At 40.7% G+C, this 20804-nt stretch overlaps 1 protein-coding gene across 4 annotated transcripts in view; it reads left to right on the top strand.

Annotated features, from left to right (window-relative positions):
• tbc1d22a (TBC1 domain family, member 22a) overlaps positions 1-20804 on the top strand; it is a 250173-nt gene that overhangs the window by 88644 nt on the left and 140725 nt on the right. For 3 of the 4 annotated variants that reach the window (XR_009066751.1, XM_057855709.1, XM_057855711.1), the window contains exons 7-9: positions 1609-1737; positions 5772-5837; positions 17771-17885. Coding sequence is in view for 3 of the 4 variants with exons in the window: in XM_057855709.1 (XP_057711692.1) it covers positions 1609-1737; positions 5772-5837; positions 17771-17885 (310 nt within the window). In the remaining variant the exon portion in view is untranslated. Of the gene's footprint in view, positions 1-1608; positions 1738-5428; positions 5492-5771; positions 5838-17770; positions 17886-20804 lie in introns of all 4 variants that reach the window. The other variant, XM_057855710.1, reaches the window with a different exon arrangement.

The following is a 20804-nucleotide window of genomic DNA, read 5'->3' as shown; positions in this document are numbered from 1 at the left end:
TGCGGAGCTGCCGGATATTTGAGACTTTGCGCACCTCCACCTTCCACTTGAGGATCCCCCAAAGATGTTCTATTGGGTTCAAGTCTGGAGACATGCTCGGCCAATCCATCACCTTTACCCTCAGCCTCTTCAGTAAAGCAGTGGTCATCTTGGAGGTGTGTTTGGGGTCATTGTCATGCTGGAACACTGCCCTGCGACCCAGTTTCTGGAGGGAGGGGATAATGCTCTGCTGCAGTATTTCACAGGACATGTTGGAGTTCATGTTTCCCTCAATGGAAACTCATGGAGACCCAGACCATGACATTCCCACCACCATGCTTGACTGTAGGCATGACACACTTATCTTTGTACTCCTCACCTGGTCACCGCCACACATGCTTGAGACCATTGGAACCAAACAGCCCTGGGCTTGGTGGGCAGCTGGTGGTCCCGTGGCGTACCGTGCCGGTTTGGGGGCTGCGGCTGTGGCTTCTGGGCCGGGTGGGCGGACGGGGGTGGGGTGGAATTGGTGGTGCGTCCCCTCTTGCCATCCCTGAAGGCCGGTCGATGGGTGCGATGGCTCCTTTGCTGGGCTGCGGGAGAAGGGATGGGCTGCGCTGTCCCCCTCACCGCACGCTCTCCATTCCCGGGCTTGCTGGGTGGGGGCCATGGCCCTGGGTTGGAGCCCGCGTGGCGTCTCCGCTCGTCTGCGTGGCTGTCGCTTGCTTGCTGAGGCTCGCGTGCGACTGGATGTGATTGGGCGCGCTCAGGTGGGGGGGTCTTGGTGCCGGGATTGGCAATGGGGCAGTCCAGGGTCGGTCGCCAACGGGCTTACACTCACAAGGGATTCACACAATTACTGGGTTCTAGATCACAGAGCTGATTTGTGTGCTCTCTACCCCTTCCAATCACTTAGCGTATAGACTCCACCACCCCCGTCACCTTCTTCCCTGGTCAACAGGCCCCCCACATGGTGTCAACTGGAAATACATCTAGCTGACGATAGCACCAACATGTTAATAGTTAGTGTAGGCGTTCAATGTATTTCTTGTTGTTGTTTGTGTTTCTTTATTTTCTTCTCTTGTGTTTCTTTTCTTCTGTTCCACATAACCCCTTCCTGTTAGCTGATTTGTCATAATAAATGAGGTATGTTGAATAATCACAATGGGAGTATGTCATACTCCCAACGTGAAACATTAAAACTGTTCAGACCAACCGGACTACTGAATGAGAGAGTGTGAGAGTTGCACTACATATTTGAACACACCTACTCCCTATGCACACCTGGACCTAGTAACACGAGTCACATGACATTTTGGAGGGAAAATGACAAGCAGTACTCAATTTGGACATTTAGGGATGTAGTTTCTAAGGCGTGTACTCACTTTGGTTTCCAGGGGTTTAGATATTAATGTCTATATTTTGAGTTATTTTGAGGGGGAAAAAAATGAACTAAAAAAGCTGCACACAGACTACGTTTCATTATGTCAAAGTGTCATTTTGCCAGTGTTGTCCCATGAAAAGATATACTTAAATATCTGCAGAAATGTGATGGATGTACTCACTTTTGTGATACACTGTAGGTAGAAGATGCAAAAAAACATCAATATATTCTGCATCTTTCCTCAGGGTTACCTGCCCGCCAATGCCGAGAGGCGGGAGAACGTCCTTCAGAGGAAGAGACAGGAGTATTTCGGCTTTATCCAGCAATACTACGACTCACGCAATGACGAACACCATCAAGACACGTACAGACAGGTGTGTGTATATACATTTACACACTCAAAACACTGCAAACGATTGACCTTCTTGTTTTTGTTTCACATTGTCTCAACACCACACTTCTGAGCGAGATATTTCCAATTACAAGAACAACACTTTTGTCTCGAATGTATTGCACTGGCAGGATCGGAGAAAGCAGTTATTTGACGAAAAGGACGTGATCCAACTCTCCCACTTATTTGACGAAAAACAAGCACTCCTGTTTGGCTCGGAAAACGACTTTGTTTATCTTCCAGTTCATTTCGGCCTGATAAATAACATCTGAGTGAGCAAAGCGTCGTAATATTTCATCCAATTGCGCCTGAATCTCTCGCCAACTTGGTTTGATCATGAGTTGGATTGTGTCTTTGAAGCATTTTTTTGGGGAGGAGAACTGTGGTGTGTTTTTGTGGATATGTGTAACGAGTGTTGTGGATGTGATTTGATCGATAAAATCAAGGCACTCAAAGGTTATTGGCCTGTTTTTTTTGGCAAAAAATTCAATTATATAATGGAAGGAAAAAGTATCTTAACCTTTTGGAATTTCTCACGTTTCTGCATAAAATCACCATCAAATGTGATTTGGTCTTTGTCAAAATCACACGGACGAAAAAACAATGTCTGCTTTAACTAAAACCACCTAAACATTTATAGGTTTTCATATTTTAATGAGGATAGAATTCAAATCATGACAAAAGGGGAAAAATAAGTGAACCCTCTGCCTATGGAGACTTAAAGAGCAATTGAAACACATTTTTTTCTGAACAATTTAAGTCAGGTGTGTGCCCACTATAAAACACACACCCAGTAAGAACTCTCTTGAGAAAAGCATTGACTGACGTGGATCATGGCTTGGTCAAAAGAGCTGTCTGAAGACCTGTGATCAAGGATTGCTGATTTGTATAGAGCTGGGAAAGGATACAAAACCATTTCTAAAAGTCTGGATGTACAGGCAAAGAAGTTGTCTACAAATGGAGCAAATGGAATTTGGCACTGTTGCTCTCTCCCAAGGAGTGGCCATCCAACAAATTTGACGCCAAGAGTTCATCACAGAATACTCAGAGAGGTAAAAAAGAACCGTAAAGTGTCTGCTAAAGACTCACAGAAATCACTGGCACAGTCCAATATATCTGTGCACACATCAACTATATGTAAAACTATGGCTTAGAATGGTGTTCATGGGAGGACTCCACAGAGGAAGCCACTGCTGTCCCAAAAAAATATTGTTGCTCATTTAATGTTTGCAAAAAGGCACTTGGACACTCCGCAGATGTTTTGCCAAAATATTTTGTGGACTGATGAAACGAAAGTTGAATTGTTTGGGAGTAACTCACTCATGTGTGGAGGAAAAATGGACAAATGGTTGGCTCACCAAAATCAATACCTCATCTTCACTGTGAAGCATAGTAGAGAGAGCATCTTGATTTGGGTCTGTTTTGCTGCCTCAGGGCCTGGACAACTTGCAATCATTAATGGAAGAATGAATTCAAAGGTTTATCAGGATGTTTTTCAGGAAAGCTAAAAAGAGGATGGATGCTGCAACAGGACAATGATCCAAAACACAGAAGTTAATCAACTTGAGAATGGTTTCAGAAGAACAAAATATACGTTCTGGAGTGGACATGTCGAAGTCCAGACTTGAACCCCACCGAGATACTGTGGCATGACCTAAAGAAAGCGATTCATGCCAGACATCCCAGGAATCTGACTGAACTACAGAAGTTTTGTAGAGAGGAACGGGCCAAGATTAGTCCTGATCAATGTGCCGGACTGATCTGCAACTACAGGAAGCCTCTGGTTGAAGTTATTGCTGCCAAAGGTGGGGGTGGGGTACAAAATATTAAATTTGATGGTTCCCTTATGTAGTTATCCCCCCTTCTGTCATTGTTTGCCTACTATCCTTATTAAAATATGAAAACCTGTAAATGTTTGGGTGATTACCTAGTTAAAGCAGACAGTTTTTTCATCTGTGTGATTTTGCCAACGATCAGATCACATTACCACTGTACATTTGGGGTGTCACGATACACACAAGTCATGGTTCGGTACAGGTTCGGTTTTTTATCCCAGCAGTTTTTCTATTGGCTAAAGCTAAATGGTAGCTGTGATTAACCTTATACACTCTGAGTTTTTTTTTTTTTGGTGAAATTAAGGTTCATTTTGCAGGTTACAAACGACTTCCATTTCTATGCCGGCAATGTCACCAGAATTTCCTCGTTAATTAGAATGAACCCTTTGAGTACCCCTCAAATCTTAAATAACTATCCAAAAAGTCCAAATATATTGTATTTTGTTAAATAATGGAGGATACACTGCCTGATGACTGAGGAGCAGACTCAGATGAATGACATGGATAAAGGATACTTAGATGATTAAACTATCCTAATTTGTCTAACAAAAGTCCGCTAGCTTAAATGCTACGAATGCTAATGTATTTGCCTTTGTCATCAAATCGCTTAGACGTAACTGAACAAACTGCAGGTCTAAGCTTAATTACAAAGGCATACGCAAATATATATTAGCTGAAGGAACTTAGTCTTATGTCGACCAAACTCGAACACAGCCCTGACTGTCCTAGTCATATCTGGTCATTTGGGGACGTTTGGGGGACACGTTCTATTGATATCTGGTCACTTCCTGTTAATTTTTTTTTTTTTTTTTTTTGCCATTGGAAATGAATGGGGAATTTGGACGTCCATGGCAGTCAAAGGCATCGACATCCATATGCGTCAATGGAATCCAAGTACATTGGCATCAATAGAATTGACATACATGGCCGTCAATGGCATCCGTCTAAATTGGCCTCAATGCAATGTTAATGCCATTGGAAATGAATGGGGAATTTGGACATCCATGGCCGTCAATGGCATCGACTTCCATATGCGTCAATGGAATCTTGGCTATTTGGGGTACACGTCCTATGGAAATCTTGTCATTTCCTTTTGATTTAGGGACATTGTTTTTTTTTGCCATTGAAAATGAATGGGAAAAAATTTGGACGTCCATGTCCGTCAGTGGCATCGGCTCACATATGCGTCAATTGAATACATGGAGTACATTGGCATCAATACAATCCGAGTGCATTGGCATCAATAGAATTGACATTGGCATTAACCAAAGTAAATTCCATTGAAAGCGAATGGGAAATTTGGACGTCCAAGGCCCATTGAAAATGAATGGAAAAGTTTTGGGCAAATTTCTGGGGAAGTGAAAATTTTTTCCAAATCAAGAGACGATCCTGGTGTGAAAGCGCCCTTCCGATGACAACAACAGTCAACAAATAAAGACGTGAAAAATCGAGTCATTCAAACTGGGAAGACTGCCTGCGAATGCTCGTCTTTCAATGCCATTGACGGCGCTAGACGTCCAATCTTCAAGGGTTCTGCAGAAACTGCATTGTCCAGTTTGTAAGAGCAGTTAATTTTTTGTCTTAGCGCCAAGTTATGAGTTTGAAGCTGCCTCCTGTTAAACTTTTTATATGCACGGAAGGCAGTTAAATCCCAGCAATTATTTTTTTGCGAGACCGATAGATCGGTTTTGCCATTTAATTTGATGAGGCATTTGGGACCGCAAACCTACGCGATAAACTAAATCCCGCGGCAAGGTGCACAGCCAGATTTCATTGACTGATGTCGAAGAACACGAGCGTTTTGCATGTTTGTGTCTAAAACTTTCTCTCCCATGTCAGATTCAAATAGACATTCCTAGGATGAGTCCTGAGTCTTTGGTGCTTCAGCCAAAAGTGACAGAGGTAAGGGTGGAAAGGACTGTGAGTACGCCTTCCCAAGCAATAAGAAATCAGGCACAATCGCAACTGTGCGCCAGCCTGCGCTGCATCCGTTTTTTTTGGCTCCCTTCTGAAAATTCTGTCCGCCTGTCATGTCGCTCACCCGCTGGGGCGCGCTCCAGAATTAGCGTGCGTTCAACGGAGGCCGCCGAGCCCCCACTAACTGTCGCGCCGTGCGATCTGTGCTAACCTGCCCGTTTGCTTCAGTTTTGTCTTTTGTTTTTCTCCCTTTCTCTCCCTGCAGATTCACATTGACATACCGAGAACTAATCCTCTTATTCCTCTCTTTCAACAAGCTTCTGTGCAAGAGGTGAGATCACCCTATTCACCATTCTTACTCGCTTGCACCCACGTAATCTCACTTAGCGCTGTTTTCTAAAAGAGGGGTGTAAAACCTAGCCATAGACTTCACTATCAGTTAACAGGGTTCAGGGCCAATCCGTAGGGGGCCTATTTCAAAAACTTGTCATGTCATAATTATGATGGTTATATGATATTCTTATGGCGCCACTGTCAAATAAAGTGTTACCAAATTCCATAATTAGCAATGACTGAAACTACTAGAACAGTAACTGAAGACCTAATGAGCACCGAACATGAATTTTGATTTGTTATTTACATCTTTAGCACTGCAATGCATGCTTGGAGGCATGTTGGACGAAAACAGTGTTGATAGAAGGTTTGAGCAGAGGTTGACTGTCTCCCCAAAGGGAGCAGCGATGGCCAAATGAAGCTTCTTGAAGCAATGAAGCGTTGCAGTCAATTGGTTCAAAGCTTCATGGTGGTTGACCCGTTAATATCTTTTGGTGTAAATACTCCATAATACAATGAGGACATGGTATTTATTTGGATCAAATATATTTGTTAACACACAAATGTAAACTTAACTAATTACCAGTGCAAATCTGCAGGTAAGAAACTGTATGTTTGGCCTTCTGCACAAAAAGCATAACATTATTCTTAAATATTCCGTAAAGAGAACGCTACCTTTGAAATTCCCTGGCCTGTCACCATTATCGCTGTCTTGTGTTTGCCAGAGCGTGCAGTGATCCGCCTATCAATCATAATCACATTTGCAATGGCGTCACCACCCCTTCTCTCTTCCTTTGACAAACTCAGACAACTCGCACTTCATTCAACCAAATTGTAGTAACGCGCCTCTTCACATCCTCGGTAATGGCGTTGCAAAGATGGGAAAAGTAATTAATTAGATTGATTACTCCTGAAAAAAATAATGCCATTAGAAACGCCGTTCTTACCAACACTGTACACAAATGTTATTGGAATTAGTGCTGCAACGATTAATTAACTCGAGTAATTCGATTAGAAAAAAAGCTTCGAGAATTTGTTCAGAATATTGTATTGGTTTGTTTTGAAAGTGTTAGCGTTTAGTTTTATTAATTTGAGTAGTTACACTTCCCTCTAGTGGCAACAGTGAATATGCCTTAACTCGTTAAACATTGCTGAATCCAGCTGCTCCCTGTTAAGACCAACATAAGGTTGTTTTTGTTTGAGCGAATATGATGGTTCATGCATTCATCATCTGTATTTAGTTTTCATTCATTTTTAATTAATTTTGTAACGCTTGCTGGGCGGCGAAAAATTCGACACGGAAGTTGTGGTATTTTTCTCCCTCTCTTTACTCTGCTTACCGCCAACAACACCAACAAAACAACAACTCCGCCCCCAAAGAAAAAGAGGCAACTATATAGACCCCAATCACCAACGTCACACAATGATCTTAATTGTGGTTGTCAGCCCAAAATCTTCTAAATATATATTAAATGCATCTTACCAGATATAAAATGACTACTACATAGTCTGTGGTGATCGTTTGGTGCCCAGATTTCTTGTCGAATTACAGCAGTCCATCTCGCTCTCCTCTTCGGGTCTCTCAGAATACGGTAGAACTTCAAGTCTCTCCGTCTGTCTTCTCTGTTACTGCAACCAACCGCCACACACGCCTTCACCATTTTGATTATTAATGTTAACGAGCAGAAAAACACGCCGTAATAGGAGGCATGTACGTAGCGGTAATGTGTAAACACGACAAGCTGACACACAATATGGCGGCTCCAGTCAGGGGGGCGGAGTTGTGACGTCATGTGATTGGGGTCTAGTCCACCAATTGGATGACGCGCTGGCACAACGGGTGCACCAATAAGAACCTCGCGTTGATGTGTCAATCACGGTGCCGCCGCCAGACCCCGGTGACGCTACAATATTCTGACAGAATAGCCAACGACATCATGCATTAAGAGAGACAATAGCTAATTAATATGCTCACTCGCCACCCTGTGGTCTGGGGTGTGAATTGCAACCTGTCAAAATGACGGACGGACTACAGTTTTTTCCGTCACCGTTTTAAAAAAACGGTCAACAACGGAAAATATTCGGTGAACGCTACCCCTGACTGTATGAGGCTAATCAATAGATTAATCGATTACTTAAATAATCAACAGCTGCCCCCTTAATTTCAATGTTATTTTTGCCCGAAACGAAAATGAAGTCGATCCCCATGATGAACCTATGCAAAACGATGTAGTGGGCCAGATATGGCACCCGGGCCTCCAGTTTGACACCTGCGCTCGAAACCGTAAAACGTGCAGTGGACTAGAAAAGGTCTTAGGTTATTGTTTAACTCATTCATTGCCACTCACAGTGCGAGAGCGAGGAGAGGAAAGACTGAGGTATGTCCGTGCAGGCTCTGTAATCCCTAAAATAAAACAATAGTAAAAAAAAAAAAAAAAAAAAAAAAAAAGGATAAGATGTCGATCGCCATCAGTAGCAGTTAAACAATAACCAAAATGGTCGCCCTCCAAGGCCAGGATGTTCCATTCGTAACTCTAATAGGTTACATATTTCCCTCAATAAGAAGTTGGTCAAACTTCAGAGGGAATAGAATCGAGGCTTGCGGCTAACGAGGTGGTCAGAACTAAACATCTATAAAAGACGCACAGGCCGAGGTGCCATATTAACATCAGTACACAAACAGAAAGCCAAGCCCATTAGCAGTCACAAGTAGGGCTGCAGCTATCGATTTTTTAAGTAATCGATTAATCTATCAACTAGTTAGTTTGAATAATTGAGTCATCGGATTAGGAACATTTAATGCGTTGCAGAATAAATTTTAGGAAATGTGTTCTGCAATAACATGTATTTTGGCTTGCTATGATTGCAATTTAAACAGCATGAAATGGTAACATTTAGTGTTTCTTCAAAATGAAAAATTGGACTTTCATTTCATGAGCAATGAATAGATTTAAAAATAAATTATACCTGACCTTAGCCTTAAACTGTGTCAAAAATAAATAAATGAGGATCTAAGTACAACAAAAGAACAATTGGCTAACTGACATAGAAAAACTTAGCTAGGTTAAATGCTATATAATGCTAATGTTTACAACAATTGGCTAACTTGAATAGCAATAGTCCAGTAGCTTAAATGCTATATAATGCTAATGTTTACAATTGGTTAACTTGGTTAGCAAAAGTCCGCTAGCTTAAATGCTATATAATGCTAATGTTTACAATTAGTTAACTTGCATAGCAAAAGCCCGCTAGCTTAAATGTATAGAATGTTAATGTTTACAATTGGTTAACTTGCATAGCAAAATTCTGCTAGCTTAAAAGCTATAAGATGCTAATTTTTACAACAACTGGCTAACTTGCAGAGCAATAGTCCGCTAGCTTAAACGCTTGTAGCGGTAAAACGTTGAATGGAGTCTTGATGCCGTGCTCGGCGGCTCATGTGTCTCTTGTCACTCGCTAGGAACTCTGCTAACTCAGCCAGAAGGCACACGGATCTTATGTGTCTGTGTCACGTGACTGTGACGTACAACATCTCCCACACACAAGTTTGGTGAGTGAATTATGTCCTGTGATAAAGGGTCACCACCAGTGTTGTCACAGATTACTTGAAAAAGTAATTTAATGACTGATTACTGATTACGCCTCAAAAAAGTAATCCAGTTACTTTACTGATTACTTCATTATCAAAGTAACTAAGTTACTTTAAAAGTAATCTATCAGTTACTTTTTACCCATTTTTCTCCCTTTGCCGCCTAAACATAAGAATGACAACAGAAAAATGTCATCACATGGAATCGACTTTCCGATGATTGAATTTAAAGGGGAATATCAGAATTTCGCACTAGCTTAGCCACTCCGGAGCCCTGAAACTAACAAATATCTGACAAACTGCTTGGAATTTGTTGAAATCAACTCCACCGACCAATTAAACCCCGCTAACTCTAAGATTAAGCCTAATGTCAAAACTTCTGAATTCCGGGTTATGGTTAACATCATATCAGTGCCAATGTAAAACAATGCAAACGGACGGCACAATAATCAACAACACACAAGTGGATTGTACAGTGCAATAAACACAAAGGTGGTGGCGAGCGCGGATGCGCGTGCAGCAGTGCACATTGACAACCCGGAAGTACTCCTCTCAACACACACGCAGTCAATTTGGCCACAAAACGTGGCGGCAACTAAGCACTTTACACTCAATCGGACTTACAACACATCACCTCATGGCATAAATGTACAACACGCATATGACAGTAACGCGTTACTAACTAACGCGTTACTGACAACACTGGTCACCACACGCTATATAATACTAATTTTTACAATTGGCTAACTTGCATAGCAAAAGTCCGCTAGCTAAAATGATATTTATTGCAAATGTTGACAACAATTGGCTAACTTGCAGAGCAAAAGTCCGCAAGGTTAAACGATACATAATGCTGATCTTTACAACAATTAGTTAATTTGCATAGCAAAAGTCCGCTAGCTTAAATGCTATATAATGCTAATGTTTACAACAATTGGCTAACTTGGATAGCAAAAGTCCACTAGCTTAAATGTATATAATGCTAATGTTTACAATTGGTTAACTTGCACAGCAAAATTCCGCTAGCTTAAATGCTATAAGACGCTAATTTTGACAACAACTGGCTAACTTGCAGAGCAAAAGTCCGCTAGCTCAAACGCTATATAATACAAAATGTTTACAATTGACTAACTTGCATAGGAAAAGTCCGCTAGCTTAAATGCTATTTATGCAAATGTTGACAACAATTGGCTAACTTTCATTGCAAAAGTTCGCTAGCTTAAATGGTATAAATTGCTAATGTTGACAAGAATTGGCTGACTTGGATAGCCAATAGCTTAAACACTATAAGATGCTAATGTTTACAATAATTGGCTAACTTGCATAGGAAAAGTCCGCTAGCTTAAATGCTATATGATTCTAATGTTTACAACAGTTGAATAACTTGAATGGCAAAAGTCTGGTAGCGCCAACGCTATAAGATGCTAATGTTTACAATAGTTGGCTAACTTGCATAGCTAAAGCCTGCTAGCTTAAATGCTATATAATGTTAGTGTTTACAATTGGCTAACTTGCATAGCAAAAGCCCGCTAGCTCAAATGCTATATAATGATAATGTTTACAGCAACTGGCCAACTTGAATAGAAAAAGTCCGCTAGCACCAAAGCTATAAGATGCTAATGTTTACAATATTTGGCTAACTTGCATAGCAAAAGTCCACTAGCTTAAATGCTATATAATACTAATGTTTACAATTGGTTAACGTGCATAGCAAAAGTCCACTAGCTTGAAAGATATATATTGCTAATATTTTCAACAATTGGCTAACTTGCTTAGCAAAAGTCTGCTACCTTAAACACAATGTAATGCTAATGCTTACAATTGGTTAACTTGTACAGCAAAAGTCTGCTAGCTTAAACGCTATATATTGCTAATGTTGACAACAATTGGTTAACGTGCATGGCAAAATTCCTCTAGCTTAAATGCATATAATACTAATGTTTACAATTGGTTAAATTGCATAGCAAAGGTCCGCTAGCTTAAATGCTTTATAATGCTAATGGTTACGATAGGTTAACTTGCATAGCAAAAGTCCGCTAGCTTAAATGCTACATAATACTAATTATTACAATTGGCTAACTTACATATATAAAGTCCGCAAGCTTACATGCTATGTAATGCTAGTGTTTACAATGGGTTACCTTGCCTAGCAAAGGTCCGCTAGCTTAAACGCTATATAAAGCTCATGTTAACAACAATTGGCTAACTTGCAGAGCAAAAGTCTGCTAGCTTAAATGCTATAATGTGCTAATGTTTGCAACAATTGGCTAATTTTCATATCAAATGTCATATTAAATGCTATATAATGCCAATGTTTACAATTAGTAAACTTCCATGGCAAAAATCGGCCAAAACTGAAAAGTTACCTAGTGTTGCTTTAAGTGCATCATGTCATATTTACTGTTGCCACTAGAGGCAGTGTATCCAAATCAATAAAACTAATCGAATAATCATTGCAGCACTAGTCGCAAGCACATGGCGCGTACCTTTTGTTCTTCTATTGCTAAAGAATACGACTCAAATCAAATGAGAAGTCTGTATGATATGTATCATATATGCTCCCCTTTTATATAAACTCTCACATTTGTTTCTCCTTTGCCAGCGTGAGTAATATGAAAGCCACAAGCATTGATTTGAATTATTCCAGCCCCCCCCTTGACTCACTCCCGCCATATATTTCCCTACGCAACAGACTCCAAAGGGTCCTTTTTATATGGTTACGGTTGCTGCAGTGCCACCTGAAAATCACCTCTGCTTCATTTTATTCAGTTGTTTGTTTCTGCAGCACGCAAATTCCCTCCTACCGCTGCCTCCCCTCGTGGGGCTCGGCGAAATTTAGGCAGTCAACAGTCTGTTCCATTTCAGGCAGAGCGGGATATTGAAGCAGTTCAGCGGGGACTTCATAAGTGATACCTAAGTGTTTGTTTGGTTTGTTTCAAACAGTAGGACGAGTTCACAGTAATGTCAGTTCGGGGTTTCATGTGTAGAAAATCAAAACGTTTCTGGACTAGATTAGTTTTTAATTATTCATTTGCGTCATGTATAGTAATCAGCGGTTGATATCCCACATCCAAACTCAATAAAGTCACACGTGATAGAGCCACGTGATTGGACGTCTATCGTTGTCAATGGCAAGTGAAGGAGTGACAGCGATAGACGTCCAATCGGTTTGAACGGAAGAGCTGAAGGCGAACGATCAAGTTTTCAGTTCCACGGACAGCGATCGATCGCCAATGGATGTGAATTGGGAATTTTTGTATTGTCTGTCTATGCTTGTTGCACCATCGTTAGTTGGATGACTGCCAAATGGGACAACCGATTCAGAAATTAATCGACATTTATTTTGACAGTCGATTCATCGTTTGAAAAATGGTAATTTAATTAATATAATAGAAAATAAATAATACTAATATAAATAACGTACAAAAAAAAAATAAAACAAATGTCAAATATAAATATTTAAATAAATATATAATAAATAATACAGAAATTATAAATAATAATAAACAAAAAAATCTATATATACTAAAAATAAAGAAAAACGATATAAAACGAATAATATAATATATATTAATTATATACTCTAATTATGATTGTATAAATTAAATATATATAAATACCATGTTAAATATAAATAACATAAAAGAAAACAAATAATACTAATAATAATGAACAAAAATAAGAAAAAAATATTTTAAAATATGCCAAATATATATAAGAATATTAACACTTATGGAATTCTAAATAATCATGAACGAAAAGATAGATGTATGTAATAAAAATAAAATGAAAAAAAAAATTAAAATGATGAATAAAAATTATATATTCTAAATATTAATATATAAATATATAAATACAATATAGAAATAAATGATGTATATAATAACATAAATATATAAAATATAAATAAATCAATAAATATGAGAGAAAATAAATAATATTTATAATTATAAATAGGCCTGTAGCTATCGATTATTTTAATAGTCGATTAATTGATGAGCTAGTTAGTTCGAATAATCGAGTAATCGGATAAGGAACATGAAAAATTAAAATACTTGAGCTCAGCCTCAAACAGAATAAAAAAGTACATAAATGAGGGTCTAGGTACAACAAAAGAACAATTGGCTACTTACATAGCAAAAGTCAGCTATCTTAAATGCTACAAAGTGCTAATGTTTTTCCCATTGGCAGTGTATCAAATACTTGTTCTCCCCACTGTATATATGTATATAAGCATATGTAAATGTCTATATGTAATATATATATATATATATCCGGGCTGTCAAACGATTAAAAATTTTAATCGAGTTAAATAAAAAATAAATATATAAATAAATATATAATAATATATATATATAAATATATAATAAAAATTAATTAATCGTAATTAATCGCAATTAATCGCAATTCAAACCATCTCTAAAATATGCCATATTTTTCTGTAAATTATTGTTGGAATGGAAAGATAAGACTGATATATACATACAACATACTGTACATAACTACTGTATTTGTTTATTGTAACAATAAATCCACAAATAGCATTATTAACATTCTTTCTGCTAAAGTGATCCACGGATAGAAAGACTTGTAGTTCTTAAACGATAAATGTTATAGTTACAAGTTATAGTAATTTTATATTAAAACCCCTCTTCATGTTTTTGTTTTAATAAAATTTATAAAATTTTCAATCAAAAGTAGAGTTAATGTAATAATAATAATAACAATAAAAAATAACAATAATAAAAATAGAGTGACCAAAGTCTAAGTTTTATGTGTATTTTGCATAGCTATTTTGATATGGAATGCCAGTTCATTTTGCATTGTTGTTTAACTGTGTGTCAGAATAGGGCCTCATTACTATAGACTGAAGTGCTTTTCTTTTTGTGAACATTATTATTTTTTGGAGAGATAGGAATATTATTTTTGTTGTGCTTTCACTAAACGATACTTATGTTTGTTGTGAAGGAGTTGCCGAAGCTTATGCCAATAAACGGCGCGGTCCAAAGAACGCCTGTGTCCACTCGCATTTACTGTATATCATATACAGTGGGGAGAACAAGTATTTGAGACACTGCCAATGGGTTTTCCCATTGGCAGTGTATCAAATACTTGTTCTCCCCACTGTATCTGTACATATCATACCCAAAATAAAACAAGAGACACATAATTGCCACTAAAAGAAAGAAAACTTACCGAAATATGTATGGACCACAAATAGCAATTTGCATTGCATTGTAAATACAGCATAAACGTCTCACAACTACTAATTCTCCCACGTTTAGAAGAAATAACATGAGTATGGAACGGCGCTGCCCCCAAGCGGCCAGTGGCATTCTCTTTACTCTTAATGTCCATAAACGGCCTCATTGTAATCTGTTTGAGGCAATATGCGAGCGGGTCATTCAGTGCATGCGTCAAATATTTTAACTTGATTAATTAAAAAATTTAATTAACGCCCATTAACGCGATAATTTTGACAGCCATAATATATATGCATATACAGTGCCTTGCAAAAGTATTCGGCCCCCTTGAACCTGGCAACCTTTCGCCACATTTCAGGCTTCAAACATAAAGATATAAAATTTTAATTTTTTGTCAAGAATCAACAACAAGTGGGACACAATCGTGAAGTGGAACAAAATTTATTGGATAATTTAAACTTTTTTAACAAATAAAAAACTGAAAAGTGGGGCGTGCAATATTATTCGGCCCCCTTGCGTTAATACTTTGTAGCGCCACCTTTTGCTCCAATTACAGCTGCAAGTCGCTTGGGGTATGTTTCTATCAGTTTTGCACATCGAGAGACTGACATTCTTGCCCATTCTTCCTTGCAAAACAGCTCGAGCTCAGTGAGGTTGGATGAGGAGTGTTTGTGAACAGCAGTCTTCAGCTCTTTCCACAGATTCTCGATTGGATTCAGGTCTGGACTTTGACTTGGCCATTCTAACACCTGGATACGTTTATTTTTGAACCATTCCATTGTAGATTTGGCTTTATGTTTTGAAACATTGTCCTGTTGGAAGATAAATCTCCATCCCAGTCTCAGGTCTTGTGCAGATAGCAACAGGTTTTCTTCCAGAATGTTCCTGTATTTGGCTGCATCCATCTTCCCGTCAATTTTAACCATCTTCCCTGTCCCTGCTGAAGAAAAGCAGGCCCAAACCATGATGCTGCCACCACCATGTTTGACAGTGGGGATGGTGTGTTCAGGGTGATGAGCTGTGTTGCTTTTACGCCAAACATATCGTTTTGCATTGTGGCCAAAAAGTTCAGTTTTGGTTTCATCTGACCAGAGCACCTTCTTCCACATGTTTGGTGTGTCTCCCAGGTGGCTTGTGGCAAACTTTAAACGAGACTTTTTATGGATATCTTTGAGAAATGGCTTTCTTCTTGCCACTCTTCCATAAAGGCCAGATTTGTGCAGTGTACGACTGATTGTTGTCCTATGGACAGCCTCTCCCACCTCAGCTGTAGATCTCTGCAGTTCATCCAGAGTGATCATGGGCCTCTTGGCTGCATCTCTGGTCAGTTTTCTCCTTGTTTGAGAAGAAAGTTTGGAAGGACGGCCGGGTCTTGGTAGATTTGCAGTGGTCTGATGCTCCTTCCATTTCAATATGATGGCTTGCACAGTGCTCCTTGAGATGTTTAAAGCTTGGGAAATCTTTTTGTATCCAAATCCGTCTTTAAACTTCTCCACAACAGTATCTCGGACCTGCCTGGTGTGTTCCTTGGTTTTTATAATGCTCTCTGCACTTTAAACAGAACCCTGAGACTATCACAGAGCAGGTGCATTTATACGGAGACTTGATTACACACAGGTGGATTCTATTTATCATCATCGGTCATTTAGGACAACATTGGATCATTAAGAGATCCTGACTGAACTTCTGGAGGGAATTTGCTGCACTGAAAGTAAAGGGGCCGAATAATACTGCACACCCCACTTTTCAGTTTTTTATTTGTTAAAAAAGTTTAAATTATCCAATAAATGTTGTTCCACTTCACGATTGTGTCCCACTTGTTGTTGATTCTTGACAAAAAAATTAAATATCATATCTTTATGTTTGAAGCCTGAAATTTGGCGAAAGGTTGCAAGATTCAAGGGGGCCGAATACTTTTGCTAGGCACTGTATATATATTACCCCCAATATACTGTAGAAACTGATCAGGCTTAAGTAATATTTACAAAATAAATAGGAGCATATATAATGTATTGCTTAAAAAAACTAAAATAATAGTAATATTAATAGTAGTAAATAGAAACTTATTATTCTTAGTTATTACAGCTTTTATTGAAAAATTAGCAATCTTTAAGGTTTTCATGGTGGTTCTAATGCACATTTAGAGCGAAAATACACAAAAACAGTCACGATGAGCAGTGCTTTTTCTTGTCTTTACTGGCAGTCCATGTCAGTCTTCAAATTCAGTCTCAAACGTGCACTTAAACAACTCCGAAGCCGCAAACCGCAGTTTAAACGGAAAACTGCCAGATTAGTTTCCAATTGTAGGTGCTCGTTATGCGTCTTTGACATATAAAGATTGGTTTATTTGCCCGTAATACAGCTGCGTGGGCAGGGGATGATGCTTTTTTTTTTTTTTTTTTTCCCCCACTCGGAGCACTTCTGTGTAGGAGCCAACGTGAAATATGCATGTCAGCTTTTGAGGCGGCATGAAAAGAAAAGTGCCATTACCTGCTCCCCCCTTCTCGCTAGCACCGGCGCCTCTCTTTGATGGATGGGGCTTTGATAAAGGTGCGGAGGCAGGTAAGGGGATAGACCAGAGGCGAGCGACGTCTTCCAATCACCCCTGACTGCTTTAACATTGATTGGACTTATTTGAATAATACAAACAGCAAAAAAAGGCATGTCACCATGTCTGCGTTTTCCCTAACACAATGAGCTATGAGGTTATTTAGAAAGTGACAGCGACATGACATACTCGCCTATATAGAAAAAATGCTTGATGGCTATGATGCGGGAAAGGTGCGAGTAGATGTATGTGTACCTTGGTGGAAATCCATTTATGCCAGGGAAAACAAACCCGGCGTTCAGCCGCCTCTAATTCACCTGGGCTGACAGCGTACGCTCGACCACTCAAACGCCAGCCAATGTACATCAAAATAAACAGGAATTTTTGAACAACAACAAGGGAAAAATCAGCGTTCAGTCGCTAGGTTATTCAGAGCAATGCTCTTATTTAATTCCATTTCCGCTTGGCATGCCTCACATTATTCTTACGGGCCACAAGTGTCCTACTTGCATGCCTCACAAATTTACACTGACTAAATTCCGTAGGAAGAGAATGAACAGGCACTTGTTGACGCGGTGTCTTTTGTTTAGATATTTGAACGGATTCTCTTCATTTGGGCCATCCGCCACCCGGCCAGCGGCTACGTGCAAGGCATCAACGACCTGGTCACGCCCTTTTTTGTGGTCTACGTCTTCGAGTATATCGGTGAGTACGCAAGTTGGTTGTTTTTTTCCAAGTTTTGGATGCGCATAGACTTCACTATCAGTGGACGAAACACGATGCTCGAAACCGATCCGTAGGGGGCCTATTTTAAAAAAATAAAATATAATTCAAATATTTTTAAAACCAAAGACGCAAGCGACCTAAAACCATAACAGGCAGCTCCCTTAGGCATATATGAGTCTCCGTAAGTTGGTTTCAGAAATGGCTCATATGAAAGCTAAGAACCCTCCCAAATGTTGTTGAATGTACAAAAATATATTTGTTTCACTGAAAAAAGATTTATCCTTTAATGAACACATAAAGGTCAAATGTTAGTTAGACAAAAGTTTTGTCACCTACAGAAAGTAATGTGAAAATTGAACAAAAAATGTACTTCAAATACTAAAATGCAGTGGGGCAAATAAGTATATAGTCAACCACTAATTGTGCAAGTTCTCCCACTTGAAAATATTAGGTCTGTAATTGTCTTTTTTTTTTTTTTTAAAACCTGTCCTGTTCAGCTGTTTGACACAGAGAATGGAAGTCTAAGTGCCCGGATTCTGAACAGTTTTAATGTTTCACATTGAGAGTCTGACATACTCCCATTGTGATCATTCAAAATACCTTTTTATTATGACAAAGCAGCGAACAGGAAGGGATTATGGGGGGACAGAAGAAAAGAAATACAAGAGAAGAAAGAAAAGAAACACATACACAAACAACAACAAGATGCTGGTGCTATCGTCAGCGAGATGTATTTCCGGTTTACACCATGTGGGGGCCTATTGGCCAGTGAAAGAGGAGAATGGGGGTGGGAGTGTCTATAAAGACTATAAGCTAAGTGATTGAAAGGGGTAGAGTGTACACAAATCAGTTCTGTGATCTAGAACCCAGTAATCGTGTGAATCTCTTATGAGTGTAAGCCCGTTGGCGACCAACTCTACGCCGCCGCATCGCCAATCCCGGCACCGGGACCCACAACCCGAGCATGCCCTACCACATCCAGCAGCACGCAAGCCCCACCGGGCGCGCGACAGCCACGCAGACGGGCGGAGAAACCGCGCGGGCGCCAACCCAGGGTCACGGCCCCCACCCAGCCAGCCCGGGGAGGGAGGGATGGCGGGCGGGCGGGCGGGGGGTTGGGGGGGGCCAAGCGCAGCCCATCCCTCCTCCCGCAGCCCAGCAAAGGACCCATCGAACCCCCCCCCCCCCCAGGGTGGTCCCCCAGGCCACCCGCTCGCCCATCAACCGGCCTTCAGGGATGGCAGGAGGGGACGCATCACCAACCCCACGCCTACACCCACCCCCGTCCGCCCACCCGGGCCACGAGCCACAGCCACAGCCCCCCAACCGGCATGGCATGCCACGGGACCCCCAGCGGTCCACCAAGCCCCAGGCGAGGCAGGGTCCCCCGCCGGTGCAGGCGACACCCCGCTGAATCACCGGTGCCCAGCCAGTGACCCGCGACGGCGCGCAGGGCGGACGCCCAGCCAGAGAAGAGAGGGGAAGGCGGAGGCAAGAGAACGCTCAGGAACTGCCACGGGGCGATGCAAGATCGGAGACCCGACCCCCCAACCCACTCCCGCGGCCGGCAGCCGAGGCAGAGGGGAGGCCACACCCCAGGGCCACGCCATATAGAAAAAGTGTGGGACCCACCTACCACCCTATTACTGTGGCTGCCAGGTTCCCGACTGGCAGCCATCACCCAGCACCGTGATGGGGGTGTGAGGGGAGGGTAGTGCAATGTATGCATTAAAATAGGAGAGCTTGGCTTGGGGCAGTGGGACCGCAGCATGGAGTTTCTGCCCAGCCGCCCGTCCCACCGCCCTTTGCCGGAGCTCTCCTGTGGAGTATGATGTGTGTGGTGCATTTAAAAAAAGGTGCAGGGATGGCGGGGCCTGTGGTGAGGAGGCAGCCGTGAGGTACCCCCCCCCCCCCCCCCAACAGGTCCCAACCATCCCTGCAGGTCTGTAATTGTCAACATGGGTAAACCTCAACCATGACAGACAGAATGTGGGGGGAAAAAAACCAGAAAATCATAATCAAATCATAGTGGTAAGTATATGATAAGTATTTGGTCAATACCAAAAGTTCATCTAAATACTTTTTTATGTACCCTTTGCTGGCAATAACTGAGGCCAAACGTTTTCTGTAACCTTCGTCCTAGTTCCACCTAAATCCGGTGTTAGAACGCAGCGTGTTTGACTTCATCACAGTGAAAGCCAACTCAACGTTCTGTCTGGGTCGTCCCCCTACGGAAAAGGCATGACGGAATGTCTGTGGGTGCTGTCTTGTCAACTGTCGGTGGAGTTTATGGTTCATGAAAGAAACAGTGCTCACAAAACGGACTAGGACAAGCTGACAACAGAACATAAAATATATAGTGTACACAAACATACACATAGACATGCACACTCCGTATGGTTCTCGTGGAATCACATTTAAAAAATATGTCGAGTGTTTTTGCTCTCTCGGTCAGAAAAGTTCCCGACCCCTGACTTAAACCTATCTTTAGATTCTGCTTTTATAAACTTCTTTTGCATATATATATATAAATGTATTTTTTGTCATGAATGGGACACACTGCATTAATGTTACGGCTGGGTCTCCCTAAAAAAAATTCCGATGGTAACCTAATTTGTAAGCAGTATACTGGTTGATGTCAAAACTGATAGAGAGCAAAATATAGATTCACAAGTTTGTAGATTTAAGCATTCAATATGAAAGTATCGGTTAAACAGTGAAAATTAGAGGAAAACTTAGCATGTCGACCACCTCAACTGCCACTGTGGCTGCGGAGCACGCAAACAACTGAGCTAAACACCTTGACGTTTTAGTTGACAGTGAGGCTCCCTCTCGGCTTGATTTTTTTTCCTTTCCACCGAGGTGTCAGTCATCATTTTTTACCAGCTTCTGCTGCAA

The sequence above is a fragment of the Corythoichthys intestinalis genome, chromosome 13, assembly GCF_030265065.1.
Source record: "Corythoichthys intestinalis isolate RoL2023-P3 chromosome 13, ASM3026506v1, whole genome shotgun sequence".
NCBI lineage: Eukaryota > Metazoa > Chordata > Actinopteri > Syngnathiformes > Syngnathidae > Corythoichthys > Corythoichthys intestinalis.
Note: the sequence above shows the minus strand (reverse complement) of the source record. Positions and strands in the feature narration are given on the sequence as shown.